General features: G+C 42.3%; 1 protein-coding gene across 1 annotated transcript; it reads left to right on the top strand.

Moving 5' to 3' along the window:
• Positions 1-860: 860 nt before the first annotated feature.
• Positions 861-14,317, top strand: zbtb7a (zinc finger and BTB domain containing 7a). Its single transcript, XM_044043855.1, has 4 exons — positions 861-1,449; positions 4,816-5,379; positions 6,788-7,659; positions 10,753-14,317. The coding sequence occupies exons 1-4, from the start codon at positions 1,417-1,419 to the stop codon at positions 11,186-11,188; spliced, it is 1,905 nt and encodes a 634-aa protein (XP_043899790.1). The 5' UTR covers positions 861-1,416; the 3' UTR covers positions 11,189-14,317.
• The last annotated feature ends 10,065 nt before the right edge of the window (positions 14,318-24,382 follow it).

Below are 24,382 nucleotides of genomic sequence, written 5' to 3' on the forward strand. Positions count from 1 at the left end.
CCTTTTCACTGTCTTTGTGTCTGAGCTTTGGCAGCACTTCCTGGTTAGTTTCTAGTGAAAGCTGCCAGGCCTTAGCCTACCCCTAGCAACTTCAGTTTTATCAGCCACTTGCCCTCTTCCTGCTTTTCTCCCAATCAGGTTTCCTTTCACTGTGGGGCAGGAGTGAGTCACTTGGCCATGGCACTTGTTCAAAATCCACATTTCCGAGGCACTGTCACCCCCACCCCCATTCCGATAATCTTGTAATATCCTCTTTGAATTTTCTTGACTTAATTGAAGTGATTCCCTTGTTGCAGATTGAGTTTAACAGGGTTGTTGTTGAGAGATAGTGAAGCAGGAATGGTGGAAAGAGCACAGGGCAGCCAGACTGAAACCTGCCATCTAGCAAAATGATTTTTCTGTTTGTGTGATCTAATGTTGTGGTGGTCATAATATATTAATTAATTATTCTGACATCAAATGTGAGTGACAGATAGCTACTGCATTTAAGTTACTACATTCTCACATGACTAAGATTAGAAGTTATTTGATAGATTGTTATCAAATTAACTACTGCTCGGTATATCAGTTGTAAAAAGTTGCTTCAAAGTATCAATGATTCCCTTGTGTTTGTTCAGTCGCTCCTTTTTTATAGTTGTGTTTTGAATTGTGAATAATTGTTATAATTGATCACTTTATGTATGCCAAAGCTTAAAATAATAGTAACTGAAAGAGAGGAATGGGACACTATTCACATTAAAATTTTGTAGAGTCAAAGCAAAGGGCTTCCTACATAAGTGCAGGACCCACTAGAGTAACTTGTTTTAGGGTGCCACTATACTATTTATTTTCTTGTCTATCAAAGAAACATCTGAGGTTGCACAGGGTTAACAGTTTGTTCCTTTGTATTTATGGAATGACTGGTATGTGTCAGCCAAAGACAGATACTTTGAGAGTGGAAATTCAGCAGCCCTTCCATAGATGATACACATCAGACAAAATAAAACAGCTTTCACTAACTGTAACGTCTGCCTGGAGTCAATGTGTTTGTCTGTGAATGACAAACAAATTGGGTGTGACCAACTTGGCATAGATATTAAGAACACACACAGCTCAGACCTAACTGAAAAAAAACTGCAAGAGGAAGATCATTGTGGGTTGTTTCACCCCTGAAGCATGAATTTAATATCCGTCCTTGTAGATATAATGGAAAGGGCTGTGGAATGTGTCGGCTGAAGTGGCGGCGATGAGGGTGGTAAAGGTATTGGAAGATCCTGCGTTGTGGCAGTTTGCCTTGCAAAGCAGATGTGGGTGCTCACAAACCAGCCACTGAGAGAAGACCTGGAAGTGGACTTTCAGAGACACAGACAGCTACTGCGCTGCTTTGTGCTGGGCTGTGGGGCCTCGTCACCCACAGACATGAATAAATGATAAGGAATGTTTAAAGCCATGAGGAGGTGTCAGGATCAGGTTTGTGGCACTGTTTCCTCTTTCTCCGTACTCTTTGTGGGTTATTCAGGGACAGGTGGCTCCTGCATGCCAAGTAGTACCTTCATGCTTTGTTGGCACTGAACCAAGTTTGTGTATTATGTGTGTGTGTGTGTTATCTCCTCTCAGCTCAGCGTCTTTACCTCACAAAGCCGTGACCCAGGGTCATCGGTGTATGTCCCGGGGATAGCGCAGTACACAAGCATCCGTGTTGGTGAAAAACAGGTTGGCTCGGTTCTGGAATGGATGGGCTCACTGAGATCTATTTCCACCTGTGAAGGACGTGACCGACAGCCATGTGGTTGCCCTTTCTCTTGCTCTTTTTTCCATCTCCACTACACTCTGCTCTCTCTGCCTCTCTCTTTCTCTTTTTTCCTCCCCTCCCTTAGCATATTCAGATGAGGAGCAGGGTTATAAAATATACGCATACCATGTTCGACAGAGATTTGTAAAAGACACTGGAAGCACTTGCAGTTGCTTTGTGGTCAGCTGTCTATCATTCAGTGCAGTTGGAAGCCAAGCAACGCTGTAGAACTGGGTGTTTTTACATTTAGTCAATCAGTATTCTTAAATAAAATACCTGTTATTTTCTTGTTTCATAGTGCTTTGACTTAATGTTTTTGACTTATTTAAAAGATCATAAGTGGGAACAAGAAGCATCTGCTCTTCTCTCCCACCCTCGCTGCAGAAACACCGTTTCTCAAGGTGTGGTGACAGATAGGCGTTGCATGTTGCATGGAAGAACTTAACATAACAGAAGTGAGAAAAGTAGAGGTGATCACAGGTGAGCTGGGATGGGAGAGAACAGGCAGCCAGGTTAAGCAGGTTTGGTCATTGGGTGCAGTGCACAAACATGCTATGAGGGCTGGTCTTAAGGAATGTAATTTGAATGACTTGCTCTTATAAAGAGAAGCACATTGAACGCATCCTCAATTCACACCCCTTCCCAACTCCACCCTTAACCTCACCCCTGCTGGGTCTTCCTGGCAGATGGAGAAGGGGGAGGAGGAGGACAGTTGGACAGAGCGGATGTCCTGAATGTGTTGTGTTATGTGTTGTTGTGAATTTCTTTGCATTATTGATGTATCTGTGATGCTACAGGATTTGCTTGTGTGTTAATAGAGAAACGGAGGATGGCCCGTCCTGCCCAAACTCCCCTCCAACTGCGCAGGCTTGAGTCGATCGTTTTAATCTCCCCCCACACGTGAGCGAGGGTACAGCCTTTCCTGAAACTTGGCACACAGTACAGGGTGGGGTAACCAGCTCAGACCGGATTGACAACCTCCCTTTTTAATACTGTTCCCTCGCAGCTTGTTGCGTGTCCTCTTCCTCCTCCCATGGAGTTTTTCCACAGGGTCTGCTCTGGCAGCCCCCCTCCCTCTCTCCCTCCCCTTTTCCTCCACCTCCCTTCCCTCCCTGGCTCTCAACTGACATAGAGTGCACAAGCTGCACAGCCCAGCTCCCAGCATGCACTCCGATCCCCACTGCCCTCTGCCTATCTGTCCTCCACGACCTCTTACTTGGTTTCTTGCACGAGTGCATGCACACCCACACCCATGTACACAAGGAAGGAGGCATCCATCCACCTGCACACATACTTTATGTATTGTACTTAACCATCGTCACTCACTCATGGTGGGTTTTCACAGGTAAAAGTCTGGAGAAATGCCCATTTTTACAAGCGCCATCAGAGACTAGATTACTTATTGTCACACTTGTGTTGTTGTACAGTTTTTGCAGCGATCCAGTAAATGCTCTGTCGTGCCAATAGATTTGCTTTAAAATCAATTCCAAGCAGATGGAACAGGCAGCCTGGTTGCGTTACTTGGGATATACTCTCAGGGCTTTTGAAATATTTCAAGTTGCAGTTGCTGAAACTATATTGTTTTGGCTGAGCCAAAGCAGCTTATAACATGTGGCAAATGTAAAGCATTCTTTGTGGAGGTCAGATCAGACACAAAGGGACTTTCTCAATTTAAATATATTTAATGTGTCAGAAACATCAAAGCACAAGGGATTTTGATATTGGGTATAAAACACACGATTATATGATGAATTATCATCATATTGGCATGCAAAAATAGTAGAGAAGTGTTTGAATTGCCATGATATTAGAGTGAATAATTTTAGAGTTTATTTAGAAATTGTGAACATTAATCAAACATTCAGTATGTAGGTCAGAGAAAGAAAATGTATAAAAATACATACTCATGTATTTACACACACATTAAGGCTCTGTACCCTAACAGAACAGAACCGTTGTGTCCTTCATAACACCTGTGTTTACTTATTTAATATTAAAATGAGTTTGGCACGATACACAGTCTTTCTTATTGTTTTCTTTTGTCCATTGGTCAGATGTTTCCGTGACTTTTTTTAAGCATTATACAACGCTTTGAAGTGTAGCTTTGAAATCTCTCGTATCAAATGCTAAATGCTCAACCTGTTTTACAACTGAAAAGTGTGCTAATTGCTGTGTAACCTGATATGATCCCCATTTTGTAGAGGAGTCCACATGTACATTATTCCCATTGTATGTTATACTCTCCACCCTGTTTTTAAGCTTTTATATTTTAGCTATGTTCTATTGTGGGGAACAGTTAATTCCGTTAACATCAGACTTTATTATGGACCCATAGTCCACTAATAACACAATTTAAAAACAACATATATATAAAAACAGCACAAAACATAAGAAGGTTTCAAATGCAAAAAAGTTAATCGTTCTTAAAAGGAAATATCTGTTCCACCAGAAGGGCAATATGGACAAAATCATCAGGATTTTCTGAATCCATCCTTTCCTTTGACCTTGAATGACTACAGTTGTATTTTTATTGTATGTGATGGAAACTTGCCTTTCTGAATAAAAAGTTAATTTAAAAAAAAAAAGAAATATCTGTTCCAACATTTCCACAGCTGGGACTGATAACAAGCAGTGCTGAATCTGAGTTTGGGCAGGATTAAAATAATCTCGTTAACTGACACATCAAGTCAGCAAATGCATGTCAAAACAAGAGTCCTTAAAACACTTATTGACAATTCACCAGGTCTTCTCTAGCTAGGCGTTTTAATATTTCAGAGCTTTGTTATATGCTTCCTGGAGTCTGTTGGTCTTTTTTCATAGAGGACTTTTGACCTGACACTGGAGGAAAAGCGCAGGTGTTAATACTGAAATTATTGTGTAGGACTGTTGAATACAACAGTGCCATTGTTAGTGTTATCAGGAAGTCAAAATGTCTGATGAAAAAAACATATATATCCACAAAAGTAATGTTACAAAATGATGTGTTATTTTCCCCTTTATATTCCCTTCATGACATCTCCTTGTCCAACTCTCTCCCCTTTCAGACAGGCAGACGGACAGACGGCAGGACGGATACACGGGTGGGGGCTGTGCTCGGCGGCTCGGCGGCAGGCTGGTGGAAGATGTCGTCAGGAGCCGGTGGGAGGGGCGGCAGGCAGCTCAGGGGGACGGCAAGCAGTGGCGGTGGAGGAGGCAGAGGAGGGGCAGGAGAAGCAGAGGAAGGCCCCGTGGGGATCCCTTTCCCTGAGCACAGCGCAGACATCCTGGGCAACCTGAACAAGCAGCGGCTCAGTGGCCTGCTGTGTGATGTGCTCCTGGTTACTCAGGATCGGGAGTTTCCAGCTCATCGCTCCGTCCTGGCTTCCTGCAGCTCGTACTTCCACAAGCTCTTCACTTCTGGGGCTGCTGCTGACCAACAGAACGTCTACAACATCGACTTTCTGGCAGCAGAGGCTCTGGGAGCATTGCTGGACTTTGCCTACACGGCCACTCTAACTGTCAGTCACAGCAGTGTGGCTGACATCCTTGCTGCTGCACGCCTCCTGGAAATCTCACCTGTCCAGGATGTCTGCACGCACCTGCTGGACACCAAAGTGCTCTCCCCGCCGGTACGAGTCATTATTGAACTACAAATGACATGCGCTAAAGTCAAATTTAGACTTTGGTGATGAGATTTGATCTGCCTAAATAAGTGACACCATAAGTAAATTACTCTAAACGATGAATTAATTCATAAAAAAACACAGATCAAGATCAATTACATTTATCATTCAAAACGTAGTTATCCTGGTTCAGCCCGTGAACTGCATGTAAAAATGCATATGGTCTTCTAGTTTGAAAAGTAAATTCCAGGAAGTATGACTGAAGTAACAGTTAGCCACCATAGGGAACTCTGCAATAAGAAGGGATATGTTTCAGGTCTTCTTTAATAGCACATGATGACATATTTATCCCATTTAGAAGAAAATAGATGATAAACACAACACATGAGTGGGCATTATTGTGATTGCATCATACTATAGTTGCTTGGTTGCAGGTGACTTCTGTGAATTTCCAGATGCAAAAAGTGTCATTGCACCTGTCAAATCACAAATCCCGACAATCCCGAGGCTCCCGAGGCTACCAGATGACCATTTTTATACATGGTCTATAGTTGAGCCACTCAGAGAGTGGGTAGTGTGAATATTTTAACCAATTCCTTCATTAAAAAGCCAGCATAGTCGAGCTTACATCATGGCCTTTATCTTTATCTACCCCACCTTTATATTCCATCTCACTATGTACAGTACAACTTACAACTGCAGCTTTGGAGTTAGTTCAGTACTTACTCATTGTGAGCCAATAGTGATATCATATAGAGGCTACACTTCAACACGATCAAGTGTAGTTGTAATATGCTGTGTCTGAAAACACTGCTCTACATAATCACTGTTATGCTTCAATGTCATGGTCACATTATACTTTTTTTGCCCCATATTTCCAGTTAAATCACATTTGGCACAAGTTCACTAAGCTGTAAATACCTCAACACTGATGCTTTTTAAGAGTTGGTGATTGTGTCATTAACAACACACTCAGGGCTCCTTACCGCTGCTTTAGTATTCATAAACACACCAACTAAAGGTCCAGTCTGTAAGAACTGAAGTTGCATCGCATACCAGAACATCATTCTTCTATGTTGACGTTGTATGCTTCTTCTTTAAAGCTCAAGCTGGACATGCTGGCCACTGTAGAAACATGGTTGCACAAGATGGCGGCCTGTGCAAAACAAAGCAGGCTTTTGCCTAGAGTACATAAAGAACTTGTTCCAAGGCTATGAAAACCAAAGGGTATTTTATTTTAAAGCAATTATTCAGTGCATGTATACAAACATAGTTAAGGGGAGTACATTCAGTTTCTGCCAAAAAACTTTATTTTTAAACTGCTGTACTTTGTTACTGTACTTCTGTTTCTTTGTTACTCTTTTATTACACAAAATTGTATTGACTTTATTTTTCTCGCTTCATGTTTCTCTAGGCGGGCAGTGAGCAAAGAGATGAAGATGAAGAAAAAGAGGGAAAGGGCAGAGGAGGCAAGGAGCAGGGGAACCGTGTGCGGGCCCGGGAGTACCTGGAGTACTTCCAGAGAGGGGCACACTGGAGCAGCAGCTGCAGCACGCCAGAGCTCAGGGACTTGCCCACGCACCTGCACTTTAACCACGGCAATGGCCCCAGCAATGGAGCTCCTGGCGGCCATGGTGAGTACTACTCCCCTTTGGCCCTCGCCTTGGCCCAGGCCCCAACACAGGAGCACGAGGAAGAAGATGAGGATGATTACGAGGAAGAGGATGGGGAGACAGCGCAGGGAAATGGAGCACGCCTGGAGTCATCTTTCTATCCCTCGTCCCAAAATGGGCACTTCTACCTCCCCCCTGACTCTAGGTTGGGGCAGGAGACAGAAATGGAGGATGGGAGTAGGGAGGTGTTGACAAGAGAGAGGGGTTCAGCCAGTGCCCTCCTGCAGCAGATGATGGACTCCATCGAGAGGCAAAAGGAGCGCTCAGTGACCGGGGAGGAACCAGCAGATGGGGATGACCCAGACATGGAATTTTACTTGAATTATTTTAACAGCACGCAACCCGAGGATGCAGCTTCTGCTGCTGTGTCACATGGTGTGCCTCCACTCTGGTTATCAAGGGGCAGTACAGGCCAAGACAGAGCTGGAGGAGAGAGAGGCAACGGGGGTGGAGGAGGAGGTGGTGGAGAGAGGAAGATGCGCTCTAAGGCCTTCCAGAAGTGCCCCATATGCTCCAAGGTCATCCAAGGTGCAGGCAAGCTTCCCCGCCACATTCGAACGCACACGGGAGAGAAACCCTATGAATGCGCCATCTGCAAAGTGCGCTTTACCAGGTAAGTCCAATTAATGAAGTGAATTCCCGATGTCACATGTACTCATAGTCTTTGACCTGGCACTGAAGACAAACTGCACAGCAGTGGGCAACACCACAAAGCCGAGTATTAGCACTAACCAACTTAGCTTTGCATTAAGGAGGCAGCACAGTTTGTAAATCTACATGTTTACCTTCATGCTGGACTGACTGAGTCTGAACCTTTTTTTTTCATATATACATATATATATATATATATATATATATATATATATATATATATATATATATATATATATATATGTATATATATATGTATATATGTGTGTATATGTGTATATATATATATATATATATATGTATATACATGTGTGTGTATATATATATATGTGTATATACATGTATATATACATATACATAATGTAGCTCAATCAAAAAAGGCATGTGTGATATTCCAGCTCTGGGGGTTGGTTCCGGTGGTTATAAAGGTCTTATTATAAAGGTTTTATTATATTAGCCTTCATAACAAAGTCCTGGAATTTTAGCACAGGGGTCCTATAAAAGAAGGCTGTGCCATGGCAGTGTTATCTAGTGGAGGGCTGCTATAAAGTGCTGTGCTCTGATACAGAGGGGGATCACAGGCCCTGAATGGTGCTCTATGTGCTTCAATGCAGTAATTTGAACTTTTGATCTCTGGTTATGTTGATTATTGCCCACGGCAGAGTAGTTACACCACCCCCTCCTCTCTCTCTCTCGCTCTCTGTCACCTCTTTACTTCTCTAATGAAATCTGCCATGTGCCACTCAGATAAATGTGGCTAGTCTGAGGGACTTGAGTGCACATGGTTTCCTAGTATTTTTGAAGTCCCGTCTTCAACTTGAAATCATGCCTTTAATTAATTAATCAGTGGACTTGTGCAGAAAAAAGATATAGTACACAGAACCAACGTTTGCATGACAGGTAGGGAGGACCAGTCTGAATTTGCCTTCCAGTGGGAAGGGGGCATTGTAATCATAATTCTGTTTGATCAGGATAAAAGTGTGCCTTGTATGGTAATCAATCCTGTCCACTTTTCGTGCTCTTCTTGCTTACAGACATGTTTCTTTTTAATTTCTATGTTTGGGACACAGTTCATACAGACCTGTAAGGTTAGCAGTTGATTTACTTGTTTACTTGAATGACGGCTAATCCACTTACATGTAAAGTGTATTTGTGTTTTCAAAAGGACTTGTGACATTGCTTGTTTATTTAGAAGCCCTCTGCCCAGGATGCAGAAGAATAAGACGATTTAAGAGCTTGAGAGCTAGAGAGATAGAAAGAGCTACAGGGGGGAGGAAAGGGAGGGGGCAAAAGTCGGATAAAGGCCAAGGAAGCCTGATAAAGTTCAGCGGACAGTTTATCAGTTGCAAAGTTTTATTGTTCCAGGATGTAATGAGATGACTGATGTTAGATTTACAGTAAGTATGTAATCAGTGAGTGATTTGATCCTGTTCACAGATATTTGGGGAACTTGCATGTTACTGGAAAGTAATTCCTATCAGCCATTAAATTTGTATAGAAGTAATGGTGACAGAATACTTAGTACTCACCTACTGTGAGGGCAGAACTGGGATACAAAGGCCTGCAAACAATTTCCTGTTCAACCCCAGGGACAAAGGTCAGGTTTCCTGAAAGCCTTTGACCTTTGGAAACATTTTTAATTGATTTCTGAATATCTCAGCTGCATCGTACGGTTTAATATTAATTTAATTTTCTCAAAACACAAGAATTGTTTGTGGAATCAATTTTGGTGTCATCCTCAAAGAAATGCTGTCTTATTTTGATTTGATTGATTTAGTTTTTTCAAGGTTTTGCTTCCGGCAGATACACATCAGATAAGCAAATACACACAAACAAACAAACAGAACTTCCCTCAAATCTTCAAACTGTCTGGCAGAAATCCTAAACCTGTCAGACAGTTAAATAAGTTAAAAGTGATAAAGTTAAAGCTCCTCCTCTCTTCTTCGGTATAATGGTTGCACACACGTATTTTTTCTCCTTATTTTTTTTAGCACCATCTTATAATCTCTAGATGATGACACTGCAAGTTTTTCATTTGACACAATGTTTGTCTCTGGTCCTTTTTACATGTTATTTACTTAAAGTTACTGTGTGTAAAATGTAGCAACATTTATTGGGGAAGTTGCATGTTGCAGCTGAATATCCTTTAACTCACCCTTCCCTTCCAAGTGTGTTGGAGAACCTATGTAGCCTTCATATCACTCAAAACTCAAAAGATTTATAGCTTGTCTATTGTGGGCTACTGTAAAAGTGTGGGGGTTCAAAATGGCAGCCTCTGCAGAAGTGACCCATATAAGGCTCATTCTGGGGTAATGAAAAACAATTCATTCAATCAGGTGATTGTATACTTATATAAGGTTTAAATATTGTATCTCCATGTTCTGACAAATGGGGAAAAAAGGTCACCTTAATTTAGGCATTGTACCTTTTAAATGTATATACTAATAGTGTAGTGTGTAATGGCTCTTTTCCACTATGATCCCAGCTCGCCTCGCCTCAGCATGGTACGGTGCGGTTTAGGTTGGTTTTCCACTGCAAAAATAGTACTTACTCAACCTCACGGCAGCATGAAACTGCCGTGACTTTGTTTTACACGTGACACACACACACAAACGAGTGACTGGTTTGTATCACTCAACTAGTCACTCGTGAAGCAGTTATTTTCTTTCAGTGTAACTGGATCATTAGAATCATTTATTTAAAACTATTGTTGGTATAGCCGGAGCGCTGACTCCATCTGACACAGTCACTGGACTGACCTACAGCAGCAGGGTTTGTGATGCTGCTCGCGATCAGCAGCAGCATCACAAGCATCATGCATCATGTGCGAATAGTGACAGTGTATCAAAATCCACCTCTGAATTGTTGTGCTGTGTAGTTGCGTCGTCATTGATGTGCAAATGCCTTTTAGGCATGTTACATGACATTCTATAGCCTGATCGTAACTGAAAGTAAAATTAACATTTAGAGCCAGCTGTGTTTACAAGATGCTTTCTTTTGAAAATCTTTTTGAAATCTCTGTATTCTAAGACGACTTTCTTTTTCTCCCTCGCAGGCAGGACAAGCTCAAGGTTCATATGAGAAAGCATACAGGAGAGAAGCCTTACCTGTGTACGCAGTGTGGAGCCGCCTTTGCTCACAACTACGACCTGAAGAACCACATGCGTGTACACACAGGCCTGCGTCCCTATCAGTGCTCAAGCTGCTTTAAGACTTTTGTGCGCTCGGATCACCTGCACCGCCACCTTAAGAAGGACGGCTGCAACGGCATCCCATCCCGCCGGGGTCGAAAGCCTCGGGTGCGGGAGCCAACGCTCCTCGAGCCCCCGTTGGGCCTGCTGAGCCCCAGCTCTGACACGGGCCCCGGGCCTCGTACCATCAGGGGACGGCGGCATTCAGAGTCAACCTCGGCAGCAGAGGTGGGGGGGGTTTCTGGAGGTCACACACTCAGCCCTCAGCTGCAGGAGCTGGCAGAGGAGGCTGGGCCCTGAGACTGCAGGAGCAACAAGGACACTGCTGGATACCATAGTCACTCTGTGCTGCCTGTGAGACAGGCCAGTGAACAGAGGAGAAAAAAACATGCAAAGGCAAACTTAAAAAAAGAAAAAAGAAAAAAACAAAACAACTAACTATTCCTCTATAAACCAAATCAGGGTGTCACAAAAATCTAATATTTTTATTTCTTTCTCGTTTTACTTTAGAAAACAGTAGACTTGCAAAGCAATTTGGTTTATTTGTGAAAGAGCAAAGAACGCTTCAAATCATGCGCCCATCACGTCCACTTTCTGGGTCATTTCTTTCTTTATAATATTCGGGGTTTTATACATTGGCATATGTGCTTAGGCAAATGTATAATAGATACAAAGTAACTCTGAGCAACTATGCAGTTGATTTAGGTTTTTATTGGTTTTGTCCTCACAGCCTTCAAGCTCTGTGCAAGGTGTCTCTCAAGTACCTTCTGGCTGCTGTACGGGTGAAGTGAGGACAAATCCTCCCAGTGAAAACAACTCTTTTTTATTCTTTTGCAGGTCTGAAATGTACAGTTACCATAGAAACAACATTGCCACAATATGGCATATGCAAGGAAACAAAACGCCACAGTTTTGATGCAACAGGTTTTTTTTTTCTCTCTCTCTCTCTCTCTCTAAATGTTCCAGAAAGAATCAGACAAGGGTTTGATTGAAGTGTTACTTACTCTATAAAATGCATTTTAAGAATCTATGTTTTGTCTTACTGAAAAACAAAATCACGTTGAGTCGAATCCACTTTAACGGGGGCTCGTCAGTTGCAGGAATAGGGGAAAATAAGAAGCGAAGGATTTGTGTTTTTAAAGCACTACCATCATCAATGTATCTGTTGGCTTGACTACATTGCCTCTTATTCCTCATGACTCTGCAATCTCAGCATTTCTGTTTTCCATTTTGATTTTGTCTTAATTTGTTTGTTGTTCCTTTTTGTTGACTGCTTCGGGTACTTGACACTTTATAATTGTATACATGTATATACAGCAGGTGGTTATATGACATTGGTCCCCTCTTAATGCTGAGGTGTACTTACTAATCGGGTTTTTCCTCTTCGGCTTGATGTCATATTTCTCACAGAGTGACGCTTGTGGGGTGAATGGAGAGAAAAAAAAAACTGTATGAATGTTTGATGAAACAAAAAAAAACATAGTCACCCATTTGTCCTAAACGTTAACACTTGACATGTATAGCTCCTGCCCAAAGGATGAGGAGGTTGATCCAATGAATGTGCTTAACTTTCAGTGCAGTTTTTTCGGAATCTGTCCTTGTGTGACAAGGCGCGGGTAGCATTTAACCAACCGCAGGTTAAAGGAATGGCAGGGAGCCCGAGTGAAAGGTTGACAAAAGAAGAAGAGATAGATGAGCACCTTTTTTTTCTATGTTTGCACAGCTTTACTAAAGATATCCGACGGAGCTAGAGAGTGGAGGGAGGGAGGGACAGAGAGAGAGAGAGAGAGAGGGAGGGAGGTATATTTAAAGGAAGTGGACTGGGAGGGAGCGAGTGCAGGTTTATGTATCATGCTTATTCCAATCTTTTTGCTCGAGGGACCACACAACCGTGAGGCAACCTGTATGATGAAGAGAGTAATAAATACCTGTCCAAGTTGGGAGGCCAAATAGGAGCGCAGCTGCAGCTGGTTGATGGGGGGAGGGGAACAAGCGAAAGGGGAGGGGGATCTCACAATGTCTGTTGCATTCCAAAAAATAATCTCCCCCAGCTCAGCCACGTTTCCAGGCAGGAGGGGATCAAATCAGGCCTTTTTCTCTCCCTCTCTCTCTCTCCTATGTAGTCTGCTAATGCCCCCGAACCAGCCTGGAGGGGATGTTATTATATTAGAGGCTGGTGTTGCTGTGGGTTGGAGGCCCGGTGCTGGCAGTTTGGTGTGTGAGTGTGTTTACATGTACGTGTGTTCCTGTGCGTGTGTGCGCGTGGCAGCCAGGGTCCCTCTGGCCACATCATCACTGTGTGAGTCAGCCCCAGCCTGTTCAAACATGCACCCTGAGCTGCCAGGCCCAGTGCACTTTCTCTGTCTCTGTCTCTCTCACTCTCACACACACATGCTCACATGCTTGCTGAGTCCAGGTATCCTGTAGAGAAGGAGAAAATGCCAGAACTAACATATCTGTTTCGAACTTTGTCAGTAACTCCATATGTCTGGATTTGTCAGTTTTGAACCATCTTAGAATGGAAACACTTAACATTGCAGTACAGTAACGATAATTTTGCAATTAGGGGGTAATATTATGGCCATACATCATATTTCCATAGTAGATGTGAAGGTAAATACTGTAGTCATTTTCATTACCAAGCTATTGCCAGGATATTACTTTGGAAATAACTTGGTATTACTGTAGTATTATCTCCTTATTACTACACAACTACTGTTGTTATTACTTTAATTTTACCTTCCTTTTCCAAAATGAATGCCATTTTATTAGCATGTTGTTATTGTACAGTAATGTTAAGTGTTAGCAGCTGTGCTTTTGTCCTCTACATTTATTTAAATGTATATCCCGAGTGAGCACACTGAGCCTTTGAGGGAAAAAAAAGAAAAGAGGACATCTCTGTGGTTTAGAGCCCCTCCCACTTCACTGCCCCATAGTACCTGCAGTAGTGCAGTAATTTACCTACCGGCAGGTTATGAAAACATTTTCTTTGTTACTGACACAGGCACTTTTGTCAACAAAACGGGTACTTTGAAAACAAACCACTTAAAAAAGAGATAAGTCCTTTCTTCTCTCCATGGTGGAGACATTCAGCTCCATCCCTGGTTTTGTTTAGGTTTTGATGACAAATAAATAAACATCAAACCAAAAATATGCAAGTTCAAATCTTTAGAGGAGGAGTCAGGCAGATTTAGCAACACACAAACAAATGAATCAATTAATCCATATGAACAGATTGCACTTCAAGTTAGTTATTTAAAGAGGTCTAGTGATTTGTCTTTGTCTTAAAGTGCGTGTAAACACTTTCTCTCCAGTCTTGTGTTCAGGATTGTTTTTGGCCTGTTATAAATATGGACTAATGACGCTCCAGTGCCATAGTTAGCATAACCTCTCAAACGCTGTAATGACATGAAAGTCTTCAGTGCACTACACCTACACTACTGCCTTTGGTTTGCCAGCTAGCTGACATGTCTGTGTCCCAAAGATTTGTCTTCCCTTGATGGAAAAAAAAAAAAACATGCAGAATATCTCTGTCACATAATTTAAAACTCTTAAAAGATGAGTAAATGCAGTAGAGAAGAAGAGCAGACGTCTGCTGTAAGACCGCAGGTACCACTGAGGACTGTAGCTAAACCAGCTCTGTGTTTGTGTACGGTATGTCGTTAAACTGCTGAGCTTTTATGTTTATATTCTGTACAAACACTGACAAATAGTGATGTTTACCTGCTTTGGTCTGCACTAAAGCATGTGTGTGTGTGCTTCTGTGCATATGGAGTGGACACACACTCACATACAGGCTTTAGTGGGGACCAAAGCAAGTGAACATCACTTTTTTGTTGTACGGGAAGTTTGAAACCGGTGCATTTACGTTAATATCCTGTACAAACACTGACAAACAGCGGCGTTCACCTGCTTTGGTCCGCACTACTCGAGCAGAGAATGTTGCTGAGTTTTACATGATTTAAAACCTTATATTTGAACACAAAGACATGACTTTTTTTAATCATTCAAATCTGGCAAAGTGGTCAGTAACGCGTTTTCCTGTGAGACGACAAAGTCAGAAGAGTTATTTTTCATCGCTTTACACGCACTTTAAGGTTCAGACAGGGGATGGAAAGATGAGGCAAAGAAAGAAGGAAAGGTAGTGTGTTTATGCGTGTGTGTGTGTGAGAGTGTGCACAAGCATGCATTGCTGGCTGGCAGGCTGGAGGGTCTCGAGACAAGCTTGGATAAACAAACTTCATGTCTACCCCATCTGTTCACCAGCTTCTCTCATAACTACACATGTTCTCAGAGGATCCACGGCGATAATAGGTCCACGGTACCACAGAAGCAAAAAAAAAAACAAAACAAAAAACCCCTCCCTTATTGTAACTGTGTGGCTTGTTTACTTCACGGCTCTCTTGGTGCAGATTTGCACAACTCTTGGTTTCGTTTACTCTCGTCGGTCATTCTTCGGCATTGGCAATGTCTTACTGCAGTCTCACCTTTTGTTATTGCTTCTGCATTATGATAAATATGGGGTTCATGATTGCACAGTGTGACTCCCACAGGTCTACCTGCTTTGTGATGTTTATGTGTAGAGGTACTCTGTATGGACTTCTTGATGAGGCAGACTATTGTAGCTGTTGAGACCTGTGAGCCCCATTGCTTGTTCAGTAACCAAAGCTTTTTTTCCTCCTCAGTCTTAATCTCATATAGACCAGAGATGTTAAAAATATGTCTATAATTTATCCAGAAGGGGCCTCCTCCTCACCAAGCCACACAGAGATGCCCCCTCCTCTTGAATGGATATGCAGAAATGTGTGCAGAGTCATACAGACATTTACTTGAGTTTGCTGTCTCTCGCTTTTTGTTTTCTTGTGAACAATATAGAATCAGAGGTTTAAGGATGTATAGATGTTTTTTCTGTCTCCACTCAATTTTCTTAATAACCATTTGCTAATAGCTTTTTTCTAGCAATTGTACATGGCTGTGCGTGTTAAGTGTGTGTGTGTGTGTGTGCATGTCTGTCGATGGGTCGGGGATGGTATGGTGGGGTTTTTCTTTTTGTTGCTGTGCCAGGGGGGTGGGGTAAATGGGTGCATGGGTGGGGTTATGGATATAAAGCCTGATAGCACTGGAAATGGTGCTTTAGCTGAGAGAGCAAAAGTTTGCACTAACGTTCAATGTCCTTGTCCTGCTTATGGAAGAAGGGCAGGCAACCTCAGAGAGACCTGCGAGTTTCCACAAGCACAGAGCTGTGTGGTTGCTACTCAACTGTCTCATAAAAAAAAAAAAGTCCATCCAATTCCCGCCATAGAAATAATCATGTACAGTGTATTAAGGAGTACACAGACGTCCAACAACAACAAATACCAAAGGAGAAACAAATGGCTTGCACTCGAGTCATTGGACATTTTAAAGCCACCAATCAAATGGATTCATAGTTTTACTGTTGAACCTGAAGGCTCTTGAAAAGAGATTCTGGACACTAGAAATTGTGTGAAAACTGCAAATCATATTTGCTTTTGTATTTAAAAAAAAATATTCCAAATATACAGCGTTTAGGCACTTAGACATTAGCAGCGCCTCTATGAAAACATTCAGAATCTATGAGTTGGTCCTGGTCTGAAAGCTGAGCTGTGTATGGAGATAAGTCTTTTTTCAACCTACTTAAGAGACGGGACTTTATCCACATTTGTTTCATGTTTGTGAGCTGATTTGAAATTATAATGAAAGATATTGTGAACTCTGTCACTTTGCTCATCACTAAAATGGGTGATTTCAGTTTAATTTCTTTTCTTTTTTTTCTAAAAAAAAAAATTGAATTTAAATGATCTTCAATTGAAGCAGACTGTGAGTCTGTGGCCTTGCCTGAGCAGCACTAAGCTTATTGTCTTTATTTGTTTTTGATTTCTTCCTGACAGTTGTATTGTGCAGTGTGGGGCTGAGGCTCACTCCCACCAGGTGGACAGAGCGACATAATGAGCCTCCGTGTGCCTTAAGTGGGCAGGGACCGACAAAAGTCACACCTCCTCCTTTCCTCCGTTATTATTAATTTTTTTTTTACTTTGGTCTTTGTTTTCTACCAATATATTAAGACCAAATTGAAAAAAAAAGCCCAGATTGGATTAGGTCTGAAATGGATCATTTACCTTTTAAAGCTTTACTTGAATGAATTCACAATAACATACTCGCCACTAAGATCAGAGCTGTGTCTCTACTATCAACTGGTGTGTCCCCAGCCTCAGCCCCAGACCAAGGTCACTCCAACTTAGTCTGACTACTTCACTACAGATGTTTTAAATTTGACCTTCATGAGGTTTTTTTCCTGTGTGGTTATCAAACGATTTGTTGGTGAATCTATCTATCTGGGAAAGGCTGTAAAGCAAAGGCGACCAACAATTACGATAACAGTGATAACTGTAAATAATCAACGGCAGCAATACAGGCCAACTGTCATTGCAGTGATTTGTGGCAGCAAATTTGCTGCACACCTGATTTTTTTTGGATTTTTTTTTTTTTTCCTCTCTCCGAGTGTGAGTGTGTGTTTTCCATCAGGCTCTTGATGCACACCAAGCTGAGTGCAGCATATGCAGTACGGCACCATGCGCAGCATGGCTCTGGCACTCGCACAGACAGCCCTGGGTCCTTCAGAGAGGCGGGCTGTTGTCTGTTGGCTGCTCTCAGCAAAGTGGGGACAGTTTGCACTTGGAGTCTATCTCGGTCTCTAGGGTTTCAAAGGTTGGCACACGGGGAGCAGGATTAAATACGGACGGTTGGAAAAGGCTGAGTGTTGTTTTCAGGGATGAGGTTGGAAAGCCAAGGTGATCGACTGTTTATTGAGCAATGGTTCAGTGTTGGTCCGCTAAGCTGGTAGAAACCCACAGGCCCCCCGTGTGACAAAGAATTGCAACACAAAGGAGGACAGACGGATTTCACATTGTATAACTGCGAGAAGGAGAATGTTGCTTGTCTCCTTTTGTCTTTACAAAAGTACTTCTCAGGTGGAAAAAAAAAACACTGCTATGCATTGGTTTCAATGTCTGCTAAGTTTATGGTTGTGGTCATGTCTGATCACCAACCAAGTTTGTCTCTCCCTTTCTTGTTCATACCAATTTACTATAATGGTTAAACACAGGAACGCCTGGCTCATTGTAAAGTTCATAAGTTATACTTATGTATATCTCTGTCTTATATTGATCCAGTGGATTGTTTATTTGGAAAGAAGGCCGCCAGTGAAGATTCAGTCTTATAAATCAAACTGAACATGTTTTTTTTAAAGGAAGTGGGTTTGGAAGATCACAGATTGTTGTTGCACGTTCTCTTTTTTCTTTCTTTCTGCTCTTTTCCTCCCTCTGGACTCAAAGTCTCCATCTTTGCTGCCGACTGGCCTTCAATCAAAGATCACACTCCCTCAGCAGGAGAATCGGCAGGAGAGACAGAGGGGAGGCACACTTGGGGGGATGGACAAGGTCTGGAGGAAAGACCTATTTTCAGTTTTCAGCCACCTAAACCAATTTAAGGACACATTCCATAACTTTGTGTTTGGCAGGTGTAAAGGATGAGAGTTGGAGATGACATTTGACAGTTGGCTGCTTCAGTCAGTCTGTCTCGCCTCAATATTCCAAAAGGCCCCCAGTGTCCTGCTGTCCAACTGCCTTTTTTTCAGCTTCTGCGATTGTAACAAAAGCACTTTTGCGAAAAGGCCATCCTGAATTTCGTGTGCTTTTATTTGAACGTTATCACTATTGTTATTCTTTTTGTTGTTGCTATTGTTTTATTTGTTTGTTTTCTCGGTGCGGATGATTATTTAAATGCAAAAAAGAAAGAGATAATATGATAATGAATATTAAAAAAGAAAGAAAAGACATTTAAAAAGTTTTAAAAGAGTTTTTGGTATCTGGATTTAAGGTGGTTTGAGCTGTCACCTCATCTGGACATAAATACATCTTTGTTGTACTACCACCACTACCTGGTGTATGCAGCGACTGCATAGACAAACACAATGGTAGTGTGAGGGTAAAGGACAGATCTCCCCTCAGCTGCTCCCTTACTGCTTACTATCTCAGATCTTGTTTGGGCAAAAAGAAAAAAAAGAAAAAAGATTGAGCTCATTTTGGGAGACTCATTTTCTTGACTAAAGAAACCTGTATAACAGTTGCAAAGCTTTCTGAGAAGGCTCGCTGTGCTGAATGTTAAACATGCAGTGTTGTATCCACTGCAGAATCTCTTTGTCTGCAATAACACTCTTTCTGTGCAGTTAAAGGTTGGATCTGGTATCCATGTAGAACTTGAATAAACACACATTGGATGAAATGGCCAAATGATCATCATGGACCTTTCACAAATCCCTTTTATTTAATTTTAGATGGCCTTACTGTCTATGTCAAAGCAAGTTTATTGCAGTAGAGTGGAAAAATAATATTGATCATAACAAACATGACATAAAGCTATAGTTCAGTAAATGGTTTGACTTGGGAGAGAAAGAAATAGGCTACTATTTATGATAGATTGCTTTGTAACTGTGAGTATTACGCGTCATTATTTACAGAGAGTTTTTTTGTTTTTCCTGATGTACATTTTACAAAAAGGTGGGACGCGTCCCATTTCTCATAGCTAGAAATGTAAGTGTAAATGCACAAGGAGGCACATTTGAGCAGAAAACTGTTGCTCCACTTCTCTCTGGTGGGACACGAGTGCATCCCAAAGGCGTAAAAAACAAAACCTGCTGTGAATTCACTAATTGAAAGGAGTTACTGCCACAAAGTGCAACATCATCATCATCATCAAGCTTTTCAGCCGACAGAGCGCAGCAGCCATTTTCTTTCCTTCACATGGTTCAGTGTGGATTTACTCTTTAGTCCTTTCTTCCTCATCAAAGTTTTTCTGTTGTCAGTGTAGCAGTGTGCCGGTCCGTATCTATTGGAAGCTGCAGGGAGAAAATGTAGGTGATTTTTCTTTTTTTCTTTTTTTTTGAAAATTTGCACTTTTTGGTGACGAAAAATAAATTGTATATGAGACCACTAAATCTACACCGTCTAACCATATAATTCCATTTTGTGTCATTATTTTTGTTGTTCTGTTCTTTTTTTTTTTAATATATTCAAAAATGTCTGGCATCTGGTTGTCTGGTTTAAAGAATATAAAAAAAAAATCTTTCTATTAAAAACAATGGTTGCAAAGTTTTGTGTTGACAATTTTGTCTCTTATTCTACTTTCAAGGAGCTGTGTTTGTCATAAAATGTTGATTTATCAGATTATGGCAACATGTTAAACTGAATTAGTGGCTTTACTGACGGCAATGGATCATTTTTATTCACAATTTCAAACTGAATTAACAGCCTGCAAACTGTTTAGGTTAAACTGTTAAAGTTTAGTCCATCGTGGATCTGTGTATTGGTTTGTGCAGCATTGCGCCCTCAAATGACCTCGCAACCTTGAGTCTGTGGAGGAGGAGGGGACAACGCTGTCCAACTTTTTTTATATGGATTGCAGTACCTGTTTTAAACTCTAGTCGCATAGTTTACATAATAGCCCCTTTAAGACGTTGTAACGTGTAGGAGAGAAGTAGTTGGTGTTGGTGTCTCACACTTCAGGTGATCTTAGAGGGGAGAGAGTCCTTAAAAATTGACACTTGATGCCAAAAAAATGTTTTTGCATGATAAACATCCATGTCGAGGCACTCACAGATGGTCTTAAAGTCAAAAGATGTTTATTTTTAGGGTTTTAAGGAATAGAAAAACACAACAATGTGTTTGATTTCATGTGTTCATCTGCTATAACGTGTATGTACATGCTCTTATGTGCTACTCACACTGTCATGCAGCCACTTAGGACGGTTCAGTTCTCTATAGCAACCAGAAGGTGGCAGTATTATCACTGCTATGATGACTTTAGGATGCACGGACGACCAAGCAGTGTCACACAGCACTCCAGTCTCCCTCTCTCTGTAACTCTTAAAGTCACTCCTTGTTTTGCAGTTGTGCATCTACGCCGGTATCGCACTTTAATTCAAATCACGTAGTGCACACAACACTTTACCACATACAGTCAACACACTGTGTGCGTTTTATGTAATGCTCGCATGCATCTAGAGCTTTGTAATGAAGTCATTTACGTTCACGCGTTGAGTGTAAGGCCTTGTGCCGCGTGGTATAAATCTATCACGGTGATGCCACTAATAGTGTTTTATTTCTGATTCTTGTCCCGGAGGTCCAGATTGCAACCCCTGGCTTGTCGTCAGCCTGTCCTCTTGTTTTTCTCTGTCCATCCCCCTGAGGTGATCCTGTGGGGTGACAGAGGTCATAGAACAGCTCATTAACCCCACCCCAACAGCCCACACATTGCTGCAGTCCTCACTCCCTCGCTCCACACACACACACACACACTTTATACTGCTCCACTAATAGCAGTTAAGTCGACTTAAGCCCACTCCTTGAGCAGTTTGCTCTCAGGCCTGGGACATGTATGTGTCTTGCATGTCGACTCCATCTTAACATGTTTTCATCGTGAATGTGATGCGCTGCAAAAATGCATTATCTCTATATGAAAAATGCTCTGCGTTGGCCTGTTTCCCTGAAATGAAACCACATTTAAACTTTTATTGCGCTATATCTCCACACATATTAAAGTAGTATGAGATGTTTGATTCGGTTTGGTCGAACCTGTTGGCCAGATGTCTCTGGGCCTCCAGTCATTAATTGTTGTGTTTGTGAGGTATCTAAAAACACAGTGGGATATGGTGTTATTTTCCATGTTCAGACATCATTGTTGCAGTCAAAACATATTGGATAAGAGGAGCAGCAGCACCTCAGGGGCTTGGAGATGCCTGGGAGCTGTTGTCTGTTGTCTCTGGTGGTATTATTCCCTCAGTCTGTGCATGCCAGTGTGTGTGTGTGTGTCTGTTTGTCTACATGCTTATGCGCAAAAGGTGTCTGTGTGTGTTTTTTTTTCTTCTTTATAATCTCACTCTTCTGTGCACAAGTGCGCGCACGCCGTCGTCATTAAAGCTGGCGGTAAACGAGGCTCTAACTGCCCTCACAATGAGCCGATGCAGACGGGCTGTAATGTAAAGAAAACAATGACACATGCACACTAGCCTCATTTTCGGCAGCACACACCTTTCTCTGGGGATATAAAATGCCCCTGCCTCTGCACACCGTGGGACATGAGTTTCATCCAAACTAGCTGCCGTCCTCAATAAAGCCCACGTGAGCAGTCTCTGCAGTATAGATTTCCACTTCCTCTAAGGGTATATTTTGTTCAGATCAGGTGTTTAAACTGCTCAATATGACAATAATTAGGCAGCACAGAAGACGTGTTCTTTCTTATGTTGATAAGGGACGTTGACCTTTAACCTGTGCGCCCCTGTAGTCCCCCCCTCCTCTGCGGTACACCCGTCCCATATGCCCTCGGCCAATTGCCCCCCTCGCCCCCCCCTTCTTCTTCTTGCTATGTCCAGCTACCATCAGGAAGGATAGAGGGGGGATTGGACAGGCTTGGAGCTTTGCCTCTGGCCGTCTCTCCTCCTCCTCCCCAGAGAACAGAGGACTGAGGTGCCTTTAAACCACTGCGGCAAAAACCCTACCAAAACCCTGCAGTCATTAATATGCAAAAATGCAAATGAGTAGGTAATTAAGAGCTGGAGCTCTCTGGAGGCTCTTTGATTGCTAATGAATTCTAATCTACAAAGAAAAGGGGGGAGGGGAGGAGAAAAAGAGATGAAAGAAATAAAGAAAACAACGAGAGAGAGAAAAAAAGAGGAGCTTCAATTCACGTTTTGTAATATCCATAAGTTTTCATATCAGATTTGTTTTTATCCGGGAGCCATAATGTGAGTTATTACCTCAGGTTTTTTTTTTTTTAATACAGTTACTCAGTGACACATGTGCACGTCGGGCACACTGGGAGGAATATAAATGTTTAATAAATGACCCACAAAACACGTTTCTATCAAGTTAGGAGACGGGGTTTGGTTTGTATTTTTCCGATTAGCGAACAAACAGCCATGGAAATATGATAACACGAGTGACATGAATATCATTAGGGAGAGATCTCCTCTGTTGTGACACAGTGCAGCAATTGTGCAGATATTGCTAATTAGAGGAGAAGATGACAGGCGAGCGGACACTTCTGACCAGTGGCTACCAGAGAAAATAGAGGGTCAGATATCTCAACAGAGTGTTTCTTTGCTGCCGTGGCAGCTGTGTGCTGAATTAAAGGAGATGTCATTTCATCACTTCTGTGAGCCATAACACATCCCCACTTCCACTCTAACTCATTCACTCTCTCACTCACACACACACACACACACACACACACACGTATGCACACATTGCTGTTATTGTTGTTGCAGTGCTCCCACTACATCAACAATCTCTGCTTCCCTCCCCCACACAGGCTCACATCTATCTCCCTTTCACTCCCTCTCTTCCCCCTCCTGTCCTGGGCAGCACTGACATGCCTACTTCAATTGATTTAGAGTCAATTCAGCTTCTGATCTGATTGTTATCATGTGACTTTTTGCACACCTCCCCCTCAATATATGACTAGTCTATTATTTCCAGATTGGGAGAGAGATTTTTTTTCTTTTCTATCTCTGTCTGCTCGCTTCACTCTCTGTTTCTTCAGATCTCTCACCTCCCTATTCATCTCTGAGACTCCAGTAACACCCCCATATCATCCACCACTGCCGTCTCTACCTGTTCTTCTCAGCTGTGCAGCCTGGTGCTGGTTGGTTTCCCGACTGCCCGGCTTTGTAAACAGGAATCTGGTGTTTTTGTTCACTGTACCTGAAGCGTGGGTGGCAGAACAGGGGCACCCATGCAACTGCACAATAATGGGAATCCAAGATGGCAGGGAGGGGTCCCATAAAATCACCAGAGAGAACAGAGGAAGGCGGCATACAGGAAAGCCATTGTGAAATGAGAGCAGACAGAAGCAGCGAGGATTGTTGATTTAGTTTTTCCTTTAGTAAATAGATTGTTGATTTGCTTTGTGTTTGTCTGTCTGTGTTGGATCCTGTGTAGAGAAGTGTAGTGTTTGGGAGGATTAATGTCATGGACAATCCCTCAAACTCATTTTCTTTCTCACTGTGGAGCTCTGTGGGAATTACAGATTCGGGATAAGGGAGACAGACTTTGTGTTTTCTGCTGATGATGGTCCCATTTCCGAAGGAAGTTTATATCAGGGTTTATTGTGTTCTTTTTGAACGTGGACTGTTTTGAAGTTACACCGCCCTCACTTGCTCCCAACAATTGCTCTGTTTCACTCATGTTTTTCCAACTACTATCTCTGAAAGACGGCGGCGTAACCTTGTGGATTATGTCCTATTTAAATCACCCTCCCTCTCGCTCCCTCTGCTCGGCACATGTTTTATTGTTGTTTAACATGTTGGAAGTCGGTGTGAGTTTGGGGTGTTTTCTGCCAGGCGAGCTGTAGTAGAGGGAAGGAGCTCGACTTGACGAGAGTCAGTTTATCATGAGCACAGAGAGCACAACAGATAGATAG

This window comes from Solea senegalensis, linkage group LG14 (genome assembly GCF_019176455.1).
Source record: "Solea senegalensis isolate Sse05_10M linkage group LG14, IFAPA_SoseM_1, whole genome shotgun sequence".
Classification (NCBI taxonomy): Eukaryota; Metazoa; Chordata; class Actinopteri; order Pleuronectiformes; family Soleidae; genus Solea; species Solea senegalensis.

Excerpts from the sequence above, each read along its gene's own strand:
- zbtb7a (XM_044043855.1), top strand. The coding sequence starts at position 1,417 with ATGTTTAAAGCCATGAGGAGGTGTCAGGATCAG. Across the intron at positions 5,380-6,787 it reads CCAAAGTGCTCTCCCCGCCG|GCGGGCAGTGAGCAAAGAGA; the intron begins GTACGAGTCATT and ends ATGTTTCTCTAG. Across the intron at positions 7,660-10,752 it reads TGCAAAGTGCGCTTTACCAG|GCAGGACAAGCTCAAGGTTC; the intron begins GTAAGTCCAATT and ends TCTCCCTCGCAG.